Source organism: Ambystoma mexicanum, chromosome 2p (assembly GCF_040938575.1).
Source record: "Ambystoma mexicanum isolate Mex_15411 chromosome 2p, UKY_AmexF1_1, whole genome shotgun sequence".
In the NCBI taxonomy this organism is placed as follows: Eukaryota; Metazoa; Chordata; class Amphibia; order Caudata; family Ambystomatidae; genus Ambystoma; species Ambystoma mexicanum.
The window spans coordinates 274601000-274621320 of record NC_090923.1 but is presented as its reverse complement, the minus strand read 5'-3'; the positions used below and the strand labels follow the sequence as shown (position 1 = coordinate 274621320).

Here is a 20321-nt window from a genome sequence, read left to right as displayed (position 1 = left end):
GTTGCGTGCATTTTATTTGCGTGATTAAGTGGTCAGCTCACACGTGTTTTGACATCTCGGGGTCTTTATCAAGGCTACCATGTGGATTCTCGTGGCCTGCTTGCAGTTCTGTTCTGGATGTCAGTTTTCACCTTATTTCGTGGGAATCATCCTGGTTGGGCAATTATCTGGCCTGTTGGCCCAGTCTGCTCCTGAACAGTGTCTGGATTGCGATCTGGATGCTGTTCAGGAGCAGACCGAGACTAAGACCCTGAGAGGTCGAAACACATGTCGGGTGACCACTTAATCACGCTAGTAAAATGCACGCAACCCAATGCAAACAAGAATGTGAATAGTAATTCTAATGTGCAAGGTATCTGGGTCCAAACACATTCAACCCCTTACCTAAGTGCTAAAATACTACACAGCGCACACACGTGAACATTTTTTTTTCGATCATGGAATAGATTTTCTCCTCCTCAAACAGTTCCTGCTACATTTTCAAATCGCACCTCTTTTCTGTCAGGGTTGCCTCAATGCCATAGGAGCTGGCATTGGTGGTGATGTATGTCTTCCATAATTGGTTAAATGAGCATGGATGTGAGGCATCCATGATTATCTTCTTCACGTCATCAAATGCTGACATATGCGCCAGGAAAATGTGGCTCCCTTTTTCAGCAACTCCCTCATCACATCTGTCAGCTTTGAAAAACATATCAGCCATTTTTCATAGTATTCTGCAAGACCTATGAAAACTGTAACTCATCTTTGTTAGTTGGTTTAGGTGCATTTACAATGGCTTGCAGGAGATTGTTTTGGGGGCTGATGCCTTCCTGTGATATCTTGTACCTTAAGTATTCTACCTCATTAGCCTTGATTTGCAATTTTATTCCTCAATTATTGCTGCATCTTGAAAGTTGTTGATTTCATTCCTCAGCACAACGTTGTGCATCTCTTCGTCTTCTGAATAGATGAGGATATAGTCTCGGAAATATGATACATTCCCAATATTGCGTAGCAATGAGTTCATCATCCTCTGAAACACAAGCGCCATCAATTATAAATGATAATGGTGTGATAAATGATGTGTTTGACCTCAACTCTCTCTGCATATTAATCTGATGGTATGCATCCTGCATGTCTAACATCGAGACATACTTGGCTTCTTTCCTCTTTAGATTCAGTTCATGTATGCTTGGTAACGGGTAGCTGTCCTTGACTATTTCTAGGTTAAAACTGTGAAGGTCTATGGAGATCCTCAAGTCTTTTGATTGTTATTTCTTAATGAGTACAACCTACACAGCCATTCTGACGAATCCACTATTACAATGGTGGCTTCTTTTACATTTTTTTGTCACTGCTTCTGCAGCGCAACTTGTTAGGGAGAATTTTCAAAAATGTGCTGATTCCCTTCACCTTAGAGACCCCCAGCAACTTCGCTGGATTTTGAGGACTTGTTTTTTTTACCTGGAAAGAGTGTGAGCCTTTTTTCGCACTCTTTCATGTATTTTGATGTGTGTTTTAGTCTTGTGTTCTTTGATTATGGAGCTTCAGATAACTCCATAGGCATCATCTTTTCATGTGTGTTACACAGCACCCTCAGTGCAGTGACACATGGATGTCTTTTAGACTTCCAAAAGGTTTAAATACCTTCTCTGTTTCCCAGAGAATGTAAGGTTACTAGTCTTATTAAATTCCTAGACCCAGCACACACTATCTTCCTGTAAAGTGCTGGAGGGGTGTCCTAGTATCCCCTGTGTCTAGAAACGCATGTAGCAGTCAAATGCTACCCTTTCCAATCGAAATGGCTGGTGGCAGTGGTTTTACATAGAACTACCATGATTTTTCTGACCGTGAACTCCGGTAGCTCCGGACCAATCAACTCATAAACCACCTGGATACCATTTTCAGAGCTAGTTAGTATTTTCATTGCTGGTATTACTGTGACCAGTGATTCTAGATGAGGTGATACCAGTGCCGCCAATTTTGCATGAGGTGATACCGGTGCTGGCAATTCCAGCAACTGTGTTCTGACAAAACACATACTTGGCCGGACCGGTAAAAGTGCTGTTAATAGCACTTTTACCACATACAGGCAAACTCGTAGTGAGCCACACTCGAGTCTTTTCTCCCACAGGAGGAGCACTGTGTAGGTGTGACTGCTCTCATTGTTCTTCCACGTCATCTCGGCTCTCCTTGCTAATTTTGCTTTTATGAGGCACCTACCTTGTGTCTCATCCAATTTTGTCAGATGGATCTCCAGAATTCTCTGCACTTGTGACACAGATTTCTTTATTATACCATCCAAAAGAATATGTTGAGCACAGTAAGGGACCTGATTGATTTGCCTTTGATTGTACCTTGACTGCATCACTTCCAACTTATCCCATTAACCATTACTCTCAATACTCTCAATGTGCACCTCCCAACCAACAATCACTAGCCAACCCTATGAACACATAACACACGACAGGAATAGATATGCTTGAAAATTCTGGAGATACAAACCCGAGTCACCAAACTGCACATCAGAACTCTATTCAATCCACATCTGTGTAATAAAATGGATCTCTAGAAATGGACTGCATATCATACATGTGTGCAGTGGCTGCTTTTGATAACATTCAACATCCTAAACGCAAATACCTAGACGCTGCCTAGCACACAGAGGGCATGATTTACTAATCCATTTTTGAATGGGCAAACCCCGTTGGAAAAGGCTTTGTAAATTAGGCCCAAGGATTCTTTCAAACTGCACTAATCAACACATCCACTCCCCTTTGCCATCTACCCTACCCATCCCTCATATTGCATTAACCATCTCTATGACACCAACCAAAAATGGTGGTGTGAGAAAAATGACTATTGCTCTGCAGATGCCATGGGGAGGGTATTGGATATACTTCTTCTCAGCTCCACATTACTACTAAACCAGCAATCATTCCAACCATAAAGATGAAACAGGCACAGCCCGAAAGGTATACCTCATTTGCCTTATGTGATAGTACAGGCTGAAAGCAGGCTATATCTTCAGCCGGCATCTCAGCTCAAAACAGTAGCAGCCAAACAGCCTAAGTACAAAGACCCCCAAAACAAAAGAATGTTCTATGAAGGTTTTATAAACATATAGTCTTGAAAGCCTTTATAGTCTTGAAAGTCTTGAAAGAAAAAGGCCTCTTCACAGAACCTTATTTGTTGTTCTTGGTTGCGCAACAGTGTCAAACTGGGTTTCTATTCACTTTCTTGATGCTTAAGCCAGTGTTGTGACAGGATGATTCCATTGAGACAGCAGCAAGTGTGTCAGGTCTGCATTGCAACAGGAGCTCTGTGTGGATGCAGTCAGTGCTGGGTTGGTGCAAGTCGATGGACCCCAACTAGTATGTGTTGGTAGTCGGGTTGGCTTGTGACCTAATGGCTTTCAGCAGGCCAGTCAAGTAGCATTGAGACAAGATTCTTTTGGGCCAATGTGCAGCTCAAGATGTGGAGAGTTGAATGCTTCCACAACAGTAAGCGGGCAATCGATTCGAGGTAGTGGTGATCTTCACTAGTGCCAGACGGCATTAAAATGACTCGAAGATGCAGAAAAGCAGCACAAAGACCATGAGTGTCAAAATCAGCCCCATGGGTCCTGTGTCAGCTTGAAGAGCAATGAGCATGGTCGAAGATGGCCTGAAGCAATGAAACAGGATTGCAGCTGCTCTTGGAATTCTGGGTTGCTAGGTGTCCCATATCCAGGGACTTTAGGATAAGGTGAGTCCTTCTGCTGCACTCCCACTACCGGGAGCTTGGCTGGCACCTACAGGAATTTCTTTCAGCTCCAATGAAGTGGCCGTGTTTCCAGTGCAGCCACAGTGAGGCCCTGGTCCAACTGCAGTCACCCTCACTGTTCCCTAGGGGTGGTTATCTTTTTAATCGCATAATTATCATGTTTGGACATGCTAGGATGGAACCAGGTGCGTGTCGGCCAGGGTTGGACTGGGAACCAAACGAGGCCCTGGAAATCATTTTCAAAGTGCCCCCATATTGCACTTTTTCAGCAAGCCCATCCCTTTTCCTATGAGAAAACTTTGAATATGACACAAAAGGTGCCCTGGATGCAAAGGTCTACCAGGAAGTCTCAAGAGATCCCTACAGGCCCTGGGTGCAAAGGCCTACCGGGACATCTCCAGAGTTCCCTATAGGCCAGTCCATCCCTACCCAGGGAGCAGAGGCCTGCTGGGAAATCTGCCAGAGTTCCCTATACGCCTGTCCACCCCTAGTGTGGGGGAGATTCTGGACTGAGGAACCCAACATGCGATTAAAAAGAATAAACACCTTCTATGAGCGCCCCTGGCAGAATGTTAGAATTTTAGATTATATTTATGTAAGTCCTTAGTTCTTCTTTCATATATTAGTAATCTCTATTGTGATTCGCTATAGTACACTTATTGCCCAAAAAGGTACTACTCTGAGTGGAGGCATGTTCAATATAAGGTTATGCAAATGTGTATGATCTTATGAAATCACTGGTTCGATACTGAGAAGCAACAGTTCAAATTTCTGGTGCATTGCTTTGTAATCGATTAATTGACATGGAAAACACACTGGGCCTCATGTTCTATTAAAATATAATGTATTGGTGGGGAGCCCTTATGTTTACACTGTAATGTAAGTGAGTCACATTAGACCTACCTTGTCATCATTTTCACTGCTGGGTGAAACGTAAAGGTCAAAAGGCAGCATACATGCTTGCTCAGATTCGCGCCTTTTGCCCTTCACATTTGCACCCCGCAGTGCAAAGTGAGTAAACGCTGCCTGGCATGTTGGTGTTTGTGAGCGCCGCTTGCCATGCTCGCATTGAAGGTGGATGTGCAAATATGTTGGGGAGGGTTTAAAATATAAATGCACACGCTGCCTGCCATACTCGCATGCCTGGGAGCATGTACAATGGATCCCAATGGATTCCACCAGTTTTAGAAAAGCGGGCAGACCCCATAAGAATGGCCAGCTTTTGCACCAGCATGGAAATCCATGCCGGAGCAGATGCTGGAGCATTTGTATGGCGCGCAGCAACGGACGGCAGAATCACAAGTTGCGTTCCGCCCTCCTCTCTGGCATACAAATGATTGAATATTTGGCGTGGCGTGATTCAAAGGCATTAAAGCCTTACTCAAGGCTTACTCAAGGCTTTTACGCCTTTCAATCACATTACACAACTATAACAACTATAACACATAAGCTCCAGTAGGTAGTGTTTTTGTTGTACATTTGGTAGAGCAATCACAGAATTGCTATCTGTCTCCAGGCAAGGTGGCAATCAAGATAGAATGTTTTGAGAGTTAGGTTGCTTCACTATATCAACAGCCAAACACTCTAAAACATCGGAATAATTTAATTTGATGAGAGGTTTTGGTAAAATGTCAAACTTCTCTTTGGTTTGAACGTGGAATGGAGGAACGCCACTTAGGTGTGTGGAAACTAACATGTTTGTTTTTTCTTCACAGACAAGAGAGGCCCTTCTCAAGATTTTAGAAGATATAAGTTCAGACGATTTTTTTAACCTTGTCACGTTCAGCTCGTCCGTCTCTAGGTGGAAGGATTCCATGGTTAAAGCAACTGTGGGCAACGTAAGCGAAGCAGAGAATTTTGTGAAATCTATTCGAGATGGGGGAGGTAAGGCATTTTCTTTACACTTGCTATTGAACAACATTGTTATGAAGGCACTGCTCTTCTCTGGGATGTAATCACTTACTAGCGGCTCGAAAAGGTTCAAATTAATTAACAATCCACTTTAAAAGTATATATTGCTCTTTATGCTATGCTGAGAAAACCACGATTTATCAGACAAAGTTTGACATAGGAACAATTAGATTCCCGCTTTACATGTAGTCACTGGCTGGTGAATGACTGAATATGCAGTGAATGACTCCAGCGACAGTAGTGGTATGTACATTACACATAAAATAGTAATAATTTTTTGTTACATGTCAATTCCTCGTGCATTAATGCATTGTTACTGACCCTTATTCTACTCTCGGTCCTACCTATAAATGTGCTTGTTACAACTCTTGAGGCTTACAAGTAATGCACAATTATAAAGCAGCACTTACGTTCCTAATCCTCAAGGCCCCAGGACTGAGTCCCCACAGAGATGACTCGGGCTTTCATCTTTCCAAGGTCAATAAACCTAGTACATTTACAGTGGGTAAATGTTTTACCTGGAAAATGCAGTGCAATGGGGTAAAACAGCAAAAGCAATTTACAGCTATTAGAATGGAACACATTGTAATTATTTCATTATTATCAAACAACAAAAACGTTGTTCGGATAAAACAACTCAGCAAAGTTTGCAAAGTTGCATCAAGTTTGACTCAAAATGGTCGAGAAGCATTAATGTAGAAAATCGATCTAATGTTTGAACACAAAAGAAAGACTGTGAACTGAGAACGTCTTTTTAAAAGACAATGGGGCTGGTTCAGAATGAAACAAACTTTCACCAAGAAGCGCTTGTAAAAAGAATAGCCACTTCACAGAGGTTCCTGTTTGTGAATTGTGTGCTTTTTACATATATGTAAATTACTCAAGATAAGTAGATGTTAGTGATTTTGTGACACGTTTTCCCTTGTGATCTTGAAGTTCTATGAATAATGTGAATGGAAGTTAGTTGGCCAGTACATCGCAGGCTGAACCTGCTTATAGAGCAAAAGTGCAGTGTCTGGAGGGCTGGCCCTACATGCTAGTGCGGGCCAGTCTTTGGGTTACAGTGATATGGTTTGATGATGTAATTACTGTACTGCGTAACTCGTTGTTCTGTATCAATGTTACTGACAAATGTGCTTTAAAATGTATTTATTTATTATTTATTGGTCATTTATATAGCACCTAATAAAGCCTTTCAAAGTGCTCCAACGCAGGGAGGGTGAAGTAAAGCAAACAGATTGAACATTCTTAGTAGGCATTAGGACATTCAGAATGGGCAAGTGCTATGAGTTTGGAGGCACAAAATAGAAGGGGAGTACAAACACTTTACAATTTATGAGATAATTATTGTATTTGCCTGACAGTGGTTTCAATAATGCAAGAGCTAGACATAACATAAAGGTGAGAGGCAGGGTAGTATAACACAGACAGAATCATGAGTCCATCATATGTGCCTGACAACATTTCTGAAAGTGATAAGTGCGTGAGACATAAAGGGAGAGCATCGGTGCGGGGGGTGGCAGGAAGAGGCTCAAGAAACAAATATGTTAAAGTCACCTAAAATACGATTCGCAGAGGGCACACAGTCCACACAGAAAATGAAAAAGGTGCCAAGATGTAAAGATAACTGAAGATGAATTAGTGGAGTGCCAATGTTCATGAAGGTTCTGGAGGTGTGCGTATTGTTCCTGGTGCACAGGTTCTTGCCAAAGTGTGCCTTCAGAAGTCCAAGACAGCATGGAAGGGGGGCCTCCTGGGCCCTACTAAGTCCCGGACAGGCACAGACAGGGCCTTTGTGTGGGCCTTCATGGGGTGGACCAGCCTTTCCTGCCGGCGAATGATTGGCCACGATATAAGAGTGGGCAGCCAATCCGGATGGAGGCAGGCTGGCATACGAGCGCTCTGGTGCTCTGAGATGGCGGCGGCCATGATGGAGCCAGAGACAGCCAGGCAACACAAAAGGCCCAACAGGGCAAACGCGAAGGAAGGAGGAAATTCGAATTTAGAAGGAGGTGAAGGGAGCATCAGTGTGAGGGGCAAGGTCCGAAAATGCAGTTTTTGTAACATATTTGACTAACTACTGCAACTGCATTAGTGATTGTGGGCCCTTTATTTGACCTATGCTGTTCCCAAAGCTGATCCTGGTACAAAGAATTTGCTTAAATGGGCTCTCATTACCAATCCCAAATGAAGTGCAGTTTGTATCAATCAGACCATATATTGTACTGCTTCATTTCCTAGCCACCTTGTACCCACGTTATGGTGGGTGTCTTTTGGATTTGCTGTTACTGAGCCAATACATTTAGAATTTGTCTATATTCATGCTTAAGAGCTTTGTGAATTTGTGTTGTTGTCTTGCTCACCTATTCGCCTGAGAATGAACTTCACTGAACCCTGTAGCACCTACACAACCATCTACAAGATACGTGCCCCTTTAACATTGAGGTGGAAATACTGGCCAGCACAACAACGTACATTGATAACTAGAAGTTGGCATTAGAACTAACTGAGGGGAGTCTCCCGGCAGCAGACGGGACAACCTCTATCTCTAGTTTAACGACCAAGGATGACAAAAACTACAACATTGGCTCTAACAGTAGGAGCATTGACACTGGAACAGCTGACGGACTCAAGGATTGTAGTAGTGTTCCCAAAAGCCCCAACGCTGTGCTTGAAACCAACATACAGAAGGAGCTTGGAAACGCTTCTAAAGGTCGGACTGTACGGCCCCTCTATTTCAGCTGGTGCTTTCTACAAAGGAGTCATCCCTCCTGCCACTTGGTCGCCCCAACCCTCGAATAATAACAACAACAATATGAACATTGGATTATAACAGAAAGCAAACCTATTGGGAGCTACGAGAAAGGAGACATTGACACCAACATCCTCTAAGGCCCTCACGTTCAGCCCTCTAACACAGAGACAAATGCATTATACATCATCAAAATCCAGGGGCTGACATCTGACAGTCTGTTTACCAATCATACATGTTTTTATCATAAACCCGGCACTGGTGGTGCCCTCTGTGCCCTTAGTCCTGCAGGAACAGGACCCGGTGTACGTGGCCGTAGGAGAGGTCTCGGACTGTGGATTCTTGGAAAGTACGAAAACCATTGACCCTGTTGTGATGGTTGGGGATGCAAGTCTAGTTTAGTCGACACAGATTCATCAGAAAACAGCGAAGTGGACTACCCTAACTCGTCAATTCCAAAAGCAGTTAGGGGTCTAAACCAAGATGTCATGGGCCACTCTATGTGGGTATTGATGCAAACATGATAGCTGCGCAATCAATCACCATGGCGCTTTTCATGAAATGATATGAAAACTTGGAGGACCATCTGATAGACCAAACAATGGTCATAGCGATGATGCAGTCGAAGATCCTGTTTGTGGAAGGATTTGTCACAGCTATGCAGAACAATCTGGAGAAAAAACACTGCCCAGATTACAAAAATCCAGCATAGTATATTGGATCCTATAATTACCGTAAACCGAAGCTGGTGGTGCCCTCTGTGCCCTTAGTCCTGCAGGAACTGGACCCGGTGGACGTGGACGTGGAAGAGGTCTCGGACTGTTTATTCTTGGAAAGTACGAAAACCATTGACCTTGGTGTGACGGTTGGGGATGCAATCCCCGCAAACACTGTTGAGGTGATTGGTGAACCCAGGACACTGGCCCAGGCACCAGGGTCGGCTGCTTGTGTGGTTTTGCATAAAGAAGCACGTCAATCTGACAACATCAGGGTCAAACTGGGCCCACATGATCCCCCACAATCTCGGGCCAGGGCCACTGAACAACAAAACAACAAGGGTCAGAGAGCAGTCTATGAAAATATAAATCGAATAAGAAACAACAGTAATTTAGAATAACCTTCCTAGGTTTCTTTTGATTCAAATAAATCCATACACAAGAAAAACTCCAAGAAATGTCTTCTGCTCCACAAATCTAGGGTAGTCGACAAGGATTCATCGGAAAACAGCAAAGTAAACTACCCTAACTCGACCGTTCCAAAAGCAGTTAGGGGCCCAAACCAAGACGACATGGGCCACTCAAAAGAGGGGATTATTGCAAACATGACAGCTGCGCTATCACTCAACATGGTGCAGTTCATGAAATTATATGAAAACTTGGACGACCATCTGATAAACCAAAAAACGGCCATAGCGATGATGCACTCGAAGATCCTGTTTGTGGAGGGCTTTGTCACAGCTATACAGAACAATCTGGAGAAAAACAATGCCCAGATTACAAAAATCCAGCATAGTATTTTGGAGTGGTGAGAGAGTGTAGCTCTCCGTGGCTGTCTGTGCACAGCTGGGCACCGGGGGCCTCATACAGGCACATGTTGTAATGCAACTCATGTGGGAGGACCATTATGAGTATGCAAAGGACTCAGCATCAATACTTGATAACACTTGGATTACCTACCTCAAAGAAAGTCATCCATGAAGAAGATACTTCCGTTTGGAGTGAACAAATGGGGCTTTCTACTGGTAAACACGGAACTACCCATTGCCAGGAGGTTCAGCTTGTTCAGGAATTTACACCTTCTATGAGTGGAGAGCCATCCGACCTGATAGGATCTTTGATACACTCCTTTGAAAATTGGCTGATTACTAGTGAAGTATTGATCAAAGAACTTGAGCTAAAAATGAATGTAATTAACAATGAGAAAAGAAAATGTACCACTATTGGTGATAAAAGCAGTCATGTACCAGTATCTGAAACTACGATCCATCAAGTAGAATCAGGTCCTGTCTTCTCGAATGTGAATGCTTCCAGAGGAAATGGTAGCAACAACACTGAAGGTCATCCAGATGATCAAGGAGATAGTAAAGGCAGATCAATCAACATGATTGGGTTGGAGGGCAATGCAGAAACTCTGGTCGGTACTCGCATTAATAGAAGATACTTGCTTGAATTATTGGGCCGGATTCCTCCTTTAAGAATGATAACTACATCGGATTTTGAAGGTACCTCTCTACCCTGTGAAAACCACTATAGAATTACTTGCTCCGTTCCTTCTGTGAGTATTCTAAAATGTATTTTGGCTTATAGGTCTGAATTGTTAGAACTTGGTTTCAAATTACATACTTTCAATAATGCAGCTGATGCACTAGAATTTCTGCACTACTCTCCACCAAGTAGTGACACGGATGCAGAGTCTAATACAGGAACTCAAAGTAATACGCCTGATGAGAAAATGTATATAACACAACTGGATTGAGCCCATTCTAAAAGCAATATTTAATAAAAAGAATGCTTAATCTTCAAACTAGCAGCAATTGAGCTATGAGCTGTCTATATACTCATGGAATTCATGTGGTTTTAATAACATTCCTAAATGGCTATCACAGTTTACGCCACTACAAAAGCCAAGATTACTATTACTCAAGGAAACCATGAAGGTTGACGACCTTGTGATTCATGGTTATTGTACACTGTCATCACATGCACTTAAGGCTAAAGGGGGGAGAGCAACAGGAGGTATTGCAATTGCAATCAACAATAGTATTGAATATACCTCAAAGCTCATTTCTGCATCAAACTATGTAATTGTGGTTGGCATCACCCTCGAAGCAAGTAAAAATAAACCCCCCCTGTTGGTTAACCTCTATTGGAACCCTCAAAAAATAGATATAGATGAAATGTTTGACGAAGTTGACCATTGTATTGAAACTGCACTTGTAAGTGAGTACTATGCAGATATTATTCTAGGAGGGGTCTTTAATTCGTATTGCTTCGACTGAACAACAAGATGTGACAATGATGCATCAAATATATCTTGTGAGAGTGGGCAACAATGGGTACAATTCATGGAAGACTGGCGTTTGTGCTTTGTCAAGTGTGCTGACACGAATCCCAACTACACTTGGTCTAGAGGAACACTGACGTCATTGATTGACTACTTTTGTGTGTCACATTCACTGGCACAAATAACTAATCCAGTGATTATACACACGATTACACATAGCGACCATGCAGCTATTGAATTGAGTATTGATATGCCGTACTCTCTCCACATTGTTGACGAGTTGCTGCAATTAACTGAAAGCGATCGCTCAAATATATCCCCTAGGTGGAATAACGTTGTTACTATTAAACTAGCAAAACTCGTTGAGTGTAAATCTATGAAACTCCACTATCTGACATTTGTTTCAGGACTATAAGTCTTGCTCACAAAGAAACTTTCATGTCTACTATTGTAAAGAGCTCACTACAAGAATTAATCGCAAATCAGAAGAATATCCAAACACTGCCAAGTAAGCAGTTCGATTACAAAGTTATGCTCGCAAAGCGACTAAGAAACCGAGCATTGCGCCTCTTGAAAAATGAGAATTTAATAACATCTTTATTCTTGGAAAAAAAAACGTAGTATTATCCAAGATTTTAAGAATAAAATGAGAGATATTAAAATGTCGATATATAATCAAGAAAATCATGATCTTATAAGAGCAATTAGTAGACATGACTCACGGCGCATATGGCCAACTCTTAGACAATCTAACTCGATGCCTAACAAGTCGATCCTAAACATAATCCCTGCTGAAGACTGGCAACTGCATATAACGAATAAATATTGTATACCCGCGCGCTTTGCGAATTGTACCTTTGACATTAATTTAGGTACGGGATAAAAAACTATTCACTGGTCAATACAAGACATGGAATGGGCAATTGGACATTTAAACCACTCAAAAGCAGCGGGACCAAATGGTATTCCGCCCTGTGCCTATAAGGCTAATCCGGCATTATGGGCCAGTATACTAAAAATAAAATTGTATAATATTATGAGTACATCAAAAATACCACATTGCTGGGTGACTTCTATTATAGTGCCTATTTTTAAGAAGGGAAATCCAAGTAAACCTGAAAATTACTGCCCAATCTCACTTATCGATAGTGCTGCAAAAAACTTTGCGATCTTACTTTTGTTTGAGCTAGAGAAATACATGTCATCACACGAGATTTATTCTAAATAGCAAATAGGTTTTAGAAAAGGTATCAATACAGCATTGAATGCCATGATTGTAGCACACTTATTAGCAGGCTCTAAAATAAAAGGAGCATGTCCAGTATACATTGCCAGTATCGATATGACCAATTCATTTGACTCTGTTATCCGCGATTTGTTGTGGAGGAAAATGCTTGCTCTTGGTATTCCCCCGATGTTTGATATATTGGGTTGTACAATTGCATATCGACACCTCATACATGATCAGACCCACACCGGAAGGTGCACTAACTAAATCAGTGCCCACGTATCTAGGGGTTAAGCAAGGATGTAATTTAGCTGCGCTGCTGTTAACCTTGTATCTAATTGGTATAGGTGAATTGTGGCTAGATTCTAGGGTAATTGCAGTAAGATGCAGTCAACTAAGGCTACCCTGGCTAGCCTTCGCTGATGATATCATTGTGTTTGACTCTACGCCATCAGTTCTCCAAGTAAAACTTGAATAGTTTGAAAAATGTGCGTACAAGCATAATTTGAGATCAAATCCAGCAAAAACTGTAATGATGGTATTCAGTACCACAAAGAGAACCAAGCGGTACAGTTGGAAACTAAACGAAATCCGTATTGCTCCACTAGATGAGATGATATATCTGGGGTATAACGACTCAAGGGCGTCATCTATAGAGCTATGGACCAACCAGGTTAAAAACCAGGCCTATTTTGAGTCAAATGAAATGTATTTTTGCCAAACACTGTACATTTTCTTTGCAACCATTGCTTTTGTTCTTAAATGTAAAGGTTGAGCCTGTGATAATGTACGCTCTTGAAATATGTCTCTACAATCTACATCAAAACCTTGATGTGATACAAGGTTGTTTGTAGAAATCGGAATTGCGGCTCTCTCTAGCCATTCCAAATTGCATAATTAGACATGAATTTAGGCTAATATCACTTTCATGTAGAAAGGAATGGCGCAAACTAACTAATTATGCAAAGATTCTTGATCCCCAAAGAATTCTCTTTACCTTTCATGTAATAATAAACGGGGAAACCGAATGCGCTGTTGCGCAATTTCAAAAGAGAATGAAGAATGTTTTGGTCGAACTACAACTGACTACTGACGATTTATGTCAAAGACCAGTGTATGTCAAGAAAAAAATATTCAAACTCAATTGGAGTCATACACTGGATGCTATGAAGTCCTATTCAACATATACTGAGTATGCAATGTTTACACAGAAGAGGGACTTGCGGGGTACATACATAGCAATGTTCCCCTGCAACTAGGCACGTATATCGTACATGCGTTTCAGATTGAACCAATACAACACCAGGGAACATACTAAGTATTGGGACAATCCATCTTGTAACAAACGGGATGGGTCATGTCGATTTCCTGGTTGTGTGGTATTGAAAGAGGGACTCAAACATCTGGCACTTGAATGTATACATTTCAGGGGGGCTAGAACAATCTATCTGATGAAATTTGTAAATATTGATTTTGCTGATTCACTCAAATTTTTATGGAATAGGATGATGGTGGGAACGTATACTCTCATTATCTTTGCATTGGTAAGTTTCCTGAAGATAATTGAAGATGAGTTGGAAAAATAAGTTAAGAACATTGGTAGAAACTTTATAGAAAGTAATGTTTAATTGACTTTTTATTTATTATCTTAACTTTTAAATGTACATAGCTTTAATTGTAAATAACGCTTTTTATGATGTATTGTGTGATGATGTGAAATACTAATTTTGTAAAGGTTTTTTTAAACCAAAATCAATAAATATACAAAATGAAAAATAGTATATTGGACCTTATATTTAAGGAGACAAATAAGAGGAAGTTTTATAACTCCTTAGCATCTGTGGTGGTACAAAAAGAGAAATGTCATAAACATACCAAACTTCATAGCCATGCAGGGGCAGCACTTGCCCACATGGGCGTGGCCAGACATGCACAACTAGATGGACAAGAATGAGATTAGTTGCCCCTGGCCTAGTGCAGATCAACAAATCATCATAGAAACCATATTAGGCGGTAGAAATTGGCCTACGCCCACGCATGAACTCTCATGTCTGGAAGAAAAGGGCGCAACTAACATCAAGGGAGAGCCCTGGGGGAATTGTACCGGATCAAGCATACAACGCTAAGGAGTTAAAGAAAAAACTACAAATTAAAGAGGTGGCCCCAAAACAATCTAAGAACATAAAAGCTCTGCATAAGCTCAGATCAAATGTATTTATTTATAGCACATGATATACAATCTTTAATTAGAAACCTGACATTAACAGCAAAAGCAAAAGCCCTAACTTTTGACAGAACGCCGGCCCTGAAGTCGGCAAACAATGGAAATTTGACATTGCCAGCAAAAGAAAAACCGGCTACCCTGGACAGGACATTAATCCTGGAGTCTGCAAACAACAGACCAGAGGAAATCCAAAAAGTCTCTTTTCAAGACAAAACACAGGGTTATTCATCGCAAGTATCACAAGTATCGACGTTGAAAACGACTTACTAGACCTTTCTGTCTATACAATGGGAAACGACGAGGAAAACTATTGCTCTGAAGGCACGGATGTTGAACTGGACACCCGAGCCCCCAGCTCTGGTTGGCAGGACGACGCAGCAACAACTGTGGCGGAACACCTGCCAACAGAAAAAGCAACAACAAAGTCAAACAAGGCTTCAGACACCGTCAATGATTACAAAGCAAAGGGCATAGCAAGGTATCCCCCATTGCAGGTGTGTATCATGAACCGATCGGTGGTGAAAACGGGGGAGAATATTCTAAGAACAGACCCTCCGTTTCTAACTATGGAAGCAAAAAGAAAGGAGCAGCAGCAGAGGAAGCTGTGGTGGCATGTCTAATAACTAACCACAGACCAGAAGCAATCCCTGAACAAGGGCCTCGAGGAACAGCCTGGGAAGTACACAAAGGAGTCTCAAGCTCAGTAAGTCAAGACAAGGGCCCTAGGAAAAACACTGACACTGCTATTGAGCAAAACACACCTAAGATCGGAGCTCGAACCGTTACTTGCCATCAGTTGCATAATGAACAATGTATCATGATACACCAACCAGGACTAGGCCTGCCTCAGTTAAACCATGACAAAAAAAACACCAGCGAAAAATCAGAGTCAAACCGGTCAGGGGCCTTGACCACTGATTGGGGCTTTAACGACAACAGCTGTCCGTCTCCTCCATTTAGAACTTTAGAGCAAAGACGGAAGGACCAGTTGAACAAATGCAGATCGTCTCGTAGCGAATCCAACCAAAATTACAATGAGAGTGATAGATCCAAGTACACCTCGAGAGATGATTACAGAGAAAGACTTGAGGAAAGGCCTCATTTGCTCTACCAAATGCATCTTACACATCAACAATGGACTAATCCTGAACAGAGCAAACATCATGAGACCTCTCCGTCATATCGCAAAACTGCAGCAAATCACAACTGAAGATCTGAAAATAATTGACTTTCTCAAAGAAAAAAGGCTGGACAAGGTGATCATTTACTTGTTTTCCAATTCAGTGAGACATCTACTGCTGGATGAAGCGCTTTCACTACTGCCAATGGACTTTGACCTACTAGACCCCAAGTTGAAACCAACAGGGGGGCATCAAAGTAATAACTACAAACTTGGAAAATCTTGTCAACACCAACTGGAAACTCAGAACAGACCTAAGGCAAGAGCGCCATACTTTAACGAATCTCAAGAGGCGGTAAACTCACCAGCCTGGAAATCTAAAACTAAGAAAGCTCAATTCGCTATTCCAACGTAGGGCCGTCAGGAGGCCCATAAGAGTTATAGCAACAAATCGAACAGGGGACAGACCGAGGCAGAAGACAATTGGAATTGGTTGGCAGCTGCCCTCGACGTGAACAGCCTGAGGTCATAACTGCGCAACCACTCTGTTCCAAAAGATTTCTCCATGCGTAGCTGGAATACAAAAGAATTCATGCACCTATTTGGAAAGAGATACAAATTCTTCGATGCCTATGACTTGATTTGCCTGCAAGAAACCCGGTTTGGGGAAGCCCCAGTATTAGAAAGCTACACTATCACTATTAACCCTGCAATCAAAGGCCTGAAAGGAAGACTGTCATCAGGTCGGTTAATAGCCGTTAAGCATGACACCAACTTAAAAATACTAAAAGCAGAAAACATCAGCCCATACATCCAGGTTCTCACGATGGAAGTAGAAAGGTCAGACTCTGACAGGCCAAGAGCATTGATTGTGCTGAATTTGTATTGGAACACAACAGCACTGGCATCAGGCCAATTTTCTGAAACTATAATGGACGTCATAGACAATCTTGTTGATCTATGGAATGATCCAGTTATAATCATATGTGGAGATCTCAACAGGCACAGATTCAACCGTTGTTTTTCCCTGATAAGGAACCCGCTCACATCGGCGACCCGGCTGAAACGAGAGGTCTAGCGTGGCGGGAGGACTTGACCCTTAGAAATATAGACATCCTGAATGGGAACACCATCTGGGACATTCCTGCTACCAGCACATGGAAAAGAGGGAAGGACAGGCATATCATTCACTACTTTGTCATCTCAAGTAATATGTCCTCGCAAGTGAAGACTTTAGAAATTCTACACACAGGGTCGAGCCACCATAAAATCTTGAAATTAACCTGCTTGGCTTTAAATACATCCCCCTTGATGACTCACCAAGAAAAATCAGAGTGTCCTCCGAAATAAACAGACTGATAATTTATCCAGAGAGAAGTGAAGAACTTACCAACATTTTCACTACTACCATCAGACATGAAATGTTGGACCTAGCAGAACATGAGAATGATTACACGAAGATGCTGATGGACTTTGTCGAATTCAGGAAGTATGGTGCAAAAAGTACATTTACACACAGGCACAACTTCGACAAAGACATGGCTAGGAAAAAAAAGCTCCTGAAAAAGGAAGTACGGAATCTTATTCAGAGTGGGAGGTTGGACGTGCCGTACCTCATTTAAAAACTAAAACAGCAGCACCGCAAATGGGTGCATGGGCGTAAACAGTGGATGCTGCAACGTGACTCTGAAACCATGCTTAAAAACATCACTTGGAAAAACATCAGTTAAATCTGGCAAACGATCAACGCAATCAACGCCCCTCAGCAGGCCCTGTTGACTAACACGGTCTCCGCTGGTGCCTGACTCGATCATTTCTGCTTGATATTTGCAAATACCAACACAGACAAAACCGACATAGCTCCATCAAGCGGTGGATGGTTGATCTTTCTCTACCGACATAGAAGACATCTTACTAATGATCAATAAGGCAAGCAACTCGAGGGCGCCTGGCCCGGATGGCATGACCAATGCCATATTGAAAAAAGACCCGGAGTTATGGTCAACTTTCTTGTGGGTATTGTTCGACCATATTAAAAAGACCAGACAAGTTCCGTCGTTGTGGAAAACCACAGTGAGAACCCCATTCTTTAAGAAAAGGGACAGAAGGGAACCCATTAATACCATCCAATTGTACTCTTGGATGTCACCAGGAAGATTTTTGCTGCCTTAATCTTAAAAGCCCTTACAAGCTGGACTATTAATACGAAAGAAATGCGATAAGTAGCAGTCCGGCTTTGTGAAAGGAGTAGGAACAGCTCTCAAAGTCTTCACTATTAACATCTTAAAATTTCATACAATGGAGAACAAAGATATAAAAATTAACATGGCTTTTATCGACCTGCCGCCAGCCTTTGATACAATTGACTGCACCACGCTTTGGGCCAAATTAAAAAGCTGGGGGTGCCCGGTAGATATTCTGGAATCAATCAAGGACCTACACACTGGCACATCAGTCGGACTTGACATCCAAGGAAATCTCTCTGAGTCAATAACCACAGTCAAAGGTCTGAAACAAGGATGTTCACTTGCGCCAGCACTTTTCAACTTGTGCATCTCTGATGTACAAAAAGCCTTAAGGGATGTCAGAAGCTTCCCACCCCAAAACTAGTGAATGAACAACTGGGAAGACTACCTTACGCGGATGATTTGGTACTTATAGACCAAAATCCCATTGGTTTTCAAAGACAGCTAGATGCATTGCAATCTTATGTGTGGCAAACCGGACTCGAATAAACGCAAACAAGTCACAAATCATGACTATGGGGTATACCTGTTTTTGAGGCGCAGTAAATACGCTTGGTTCTTGAATAAAGAAATGCTAACCAAGGTCAATTCTCTCACCTACCTTCGAATGTGCCTGAAGGTTAACTCAAGAGACGCCCCCAGAGAAGCCACGCTTCGAAGCAAAGCAACCAATCTGGCTGCCCAGGCACAGATAAAGATACTGTTCCTTTTCAATGCCACCAGTGATATCTTTTTATCGTATGAAGATGGTACCCATTCTCACCTCCGGTGCTGAGGCTTTCTTTGCACTACCTGAGGATGTTTGGGCGATTCTGGAGGGTATCTTTTGGAAACGGGTGTTAAGCCTACCAAGAAGTACGCCTATTCAGGCCGTTAGAATGGAACTTCGCCTAACCTCTTTATACGCGATGGTTGTTTGGAAGACCTTAGCCATATAGAGGAAATGTATACAGCCAAACCCACCAGGGGGCTTCCAAACCATACAGGAAGCTATCGCTGACAGCACTGAAACAACATTACAGGAATGGAAGAATATCTGTACGACAACCCTACTTAACCTGGCGACAACAGAGGAAACCCTGCTTAATAACCCGGCATGGGTAAAACATAAAATATGGACTCACGACACGATCAAGACACAGGACGAAAGAGCAAAACATAAACTGTATAAGAAGGTGCTCTTGGAAGTACGATGACGCAACTCAACCCCTAAATACCTAATAAAATGTACAAATAGGTAATACTATGCGCAGTTTATGCGCTTACGATTGAATATACTCCCCACAAAAGAAATTCTGAAAGTGAGAAGGGGAAGGGGTGAAACTGACCTAACATGTCGCCTGTGTAAAGCCAAGAACTCTGAGGAATCATTGTATCACTTAGTTCTGTTCTGCCCCAGGCCTGACTGCAACAAGGCCTAATATACTGGGCATGTTCATCAACGAGCAAACAACATTATCAGCAGACCAATGGTGGTCTTGGCTGATCCAGGGTGACAGGATTGCATCCAGACTGGCACTGGTTAATTTTCTAAAGGAGGTTTTTATCCAAACTGATAGCACAAAGGAACTGGCTTAGTGATATCCACTATTGGGATTATCATCATGTTGGACATTGTTCAATGTTTAATTTATGTACATGGGAAAAATTATGATAATTGTGTGTATCGGCAAAAGGTTTCTTTTTTAGAGCCAAACGCCAAATAAAAAAATTCAATCATGGCATTAAGCAGTGCTTCAAGATAAGGTGCATTAAGAATGGGAGTACCTTGGGCAGTCAGATAACCTTTCTGTTTCCAGTGGGGCCCGTAGTCATGTGAGATACCAAAGGTGTACTATGAATCAGTATATATAGTGGCTGCGCGTTGTGTGGTGATTGTGCAAACCTGTGTGAGGGCAATGAGTTCAGCAACCTTTGCTGATCATATTGATGGGAGCTTCTAACACTTCGAAGGACGTGTAAATGGCAAAACCTTCCTGGAGACTACCTGTTGAATATCTAAGACAAGAACCGTCAGCAAAGAGAATGAGATCTGGATTGGGGAGGGGAATAGTCTTGAGGTTTGTTCTTGGTGATGATATAACATCAAC

General features: G+C 42.2%; 1 protein-coding gene across 6 annotated transcripts in view; it reads left to right on the top strand.

The window, feature by feature from the left end:
* LOC138566370 (inter-alpha-trypsin inhibitor heavy chain H4-like) overlaps positions 1–20321 on the top strand; it is a 1003937-nt gene that overhangs the window by 225880 nt on the left and 757736 nt on the right. For all 6 annotated transcript variants that reach the window (XR_011301923.1, XM_069643539.1, XM_069643537.1 and 3 more), the window contains exon 8: positions 5463–5631. Coding sequence is in view for 5 of the 6 variants with exons in the window: in XM_069643539.1 (XP_069499640.1) it covers positions 5463–5631 (169 nt within the window). In the remaining variant the exon portion in view is untranslated. The remainder of the gene's footprint in view (positions 1–5462; positions 5632–20321) is intronic.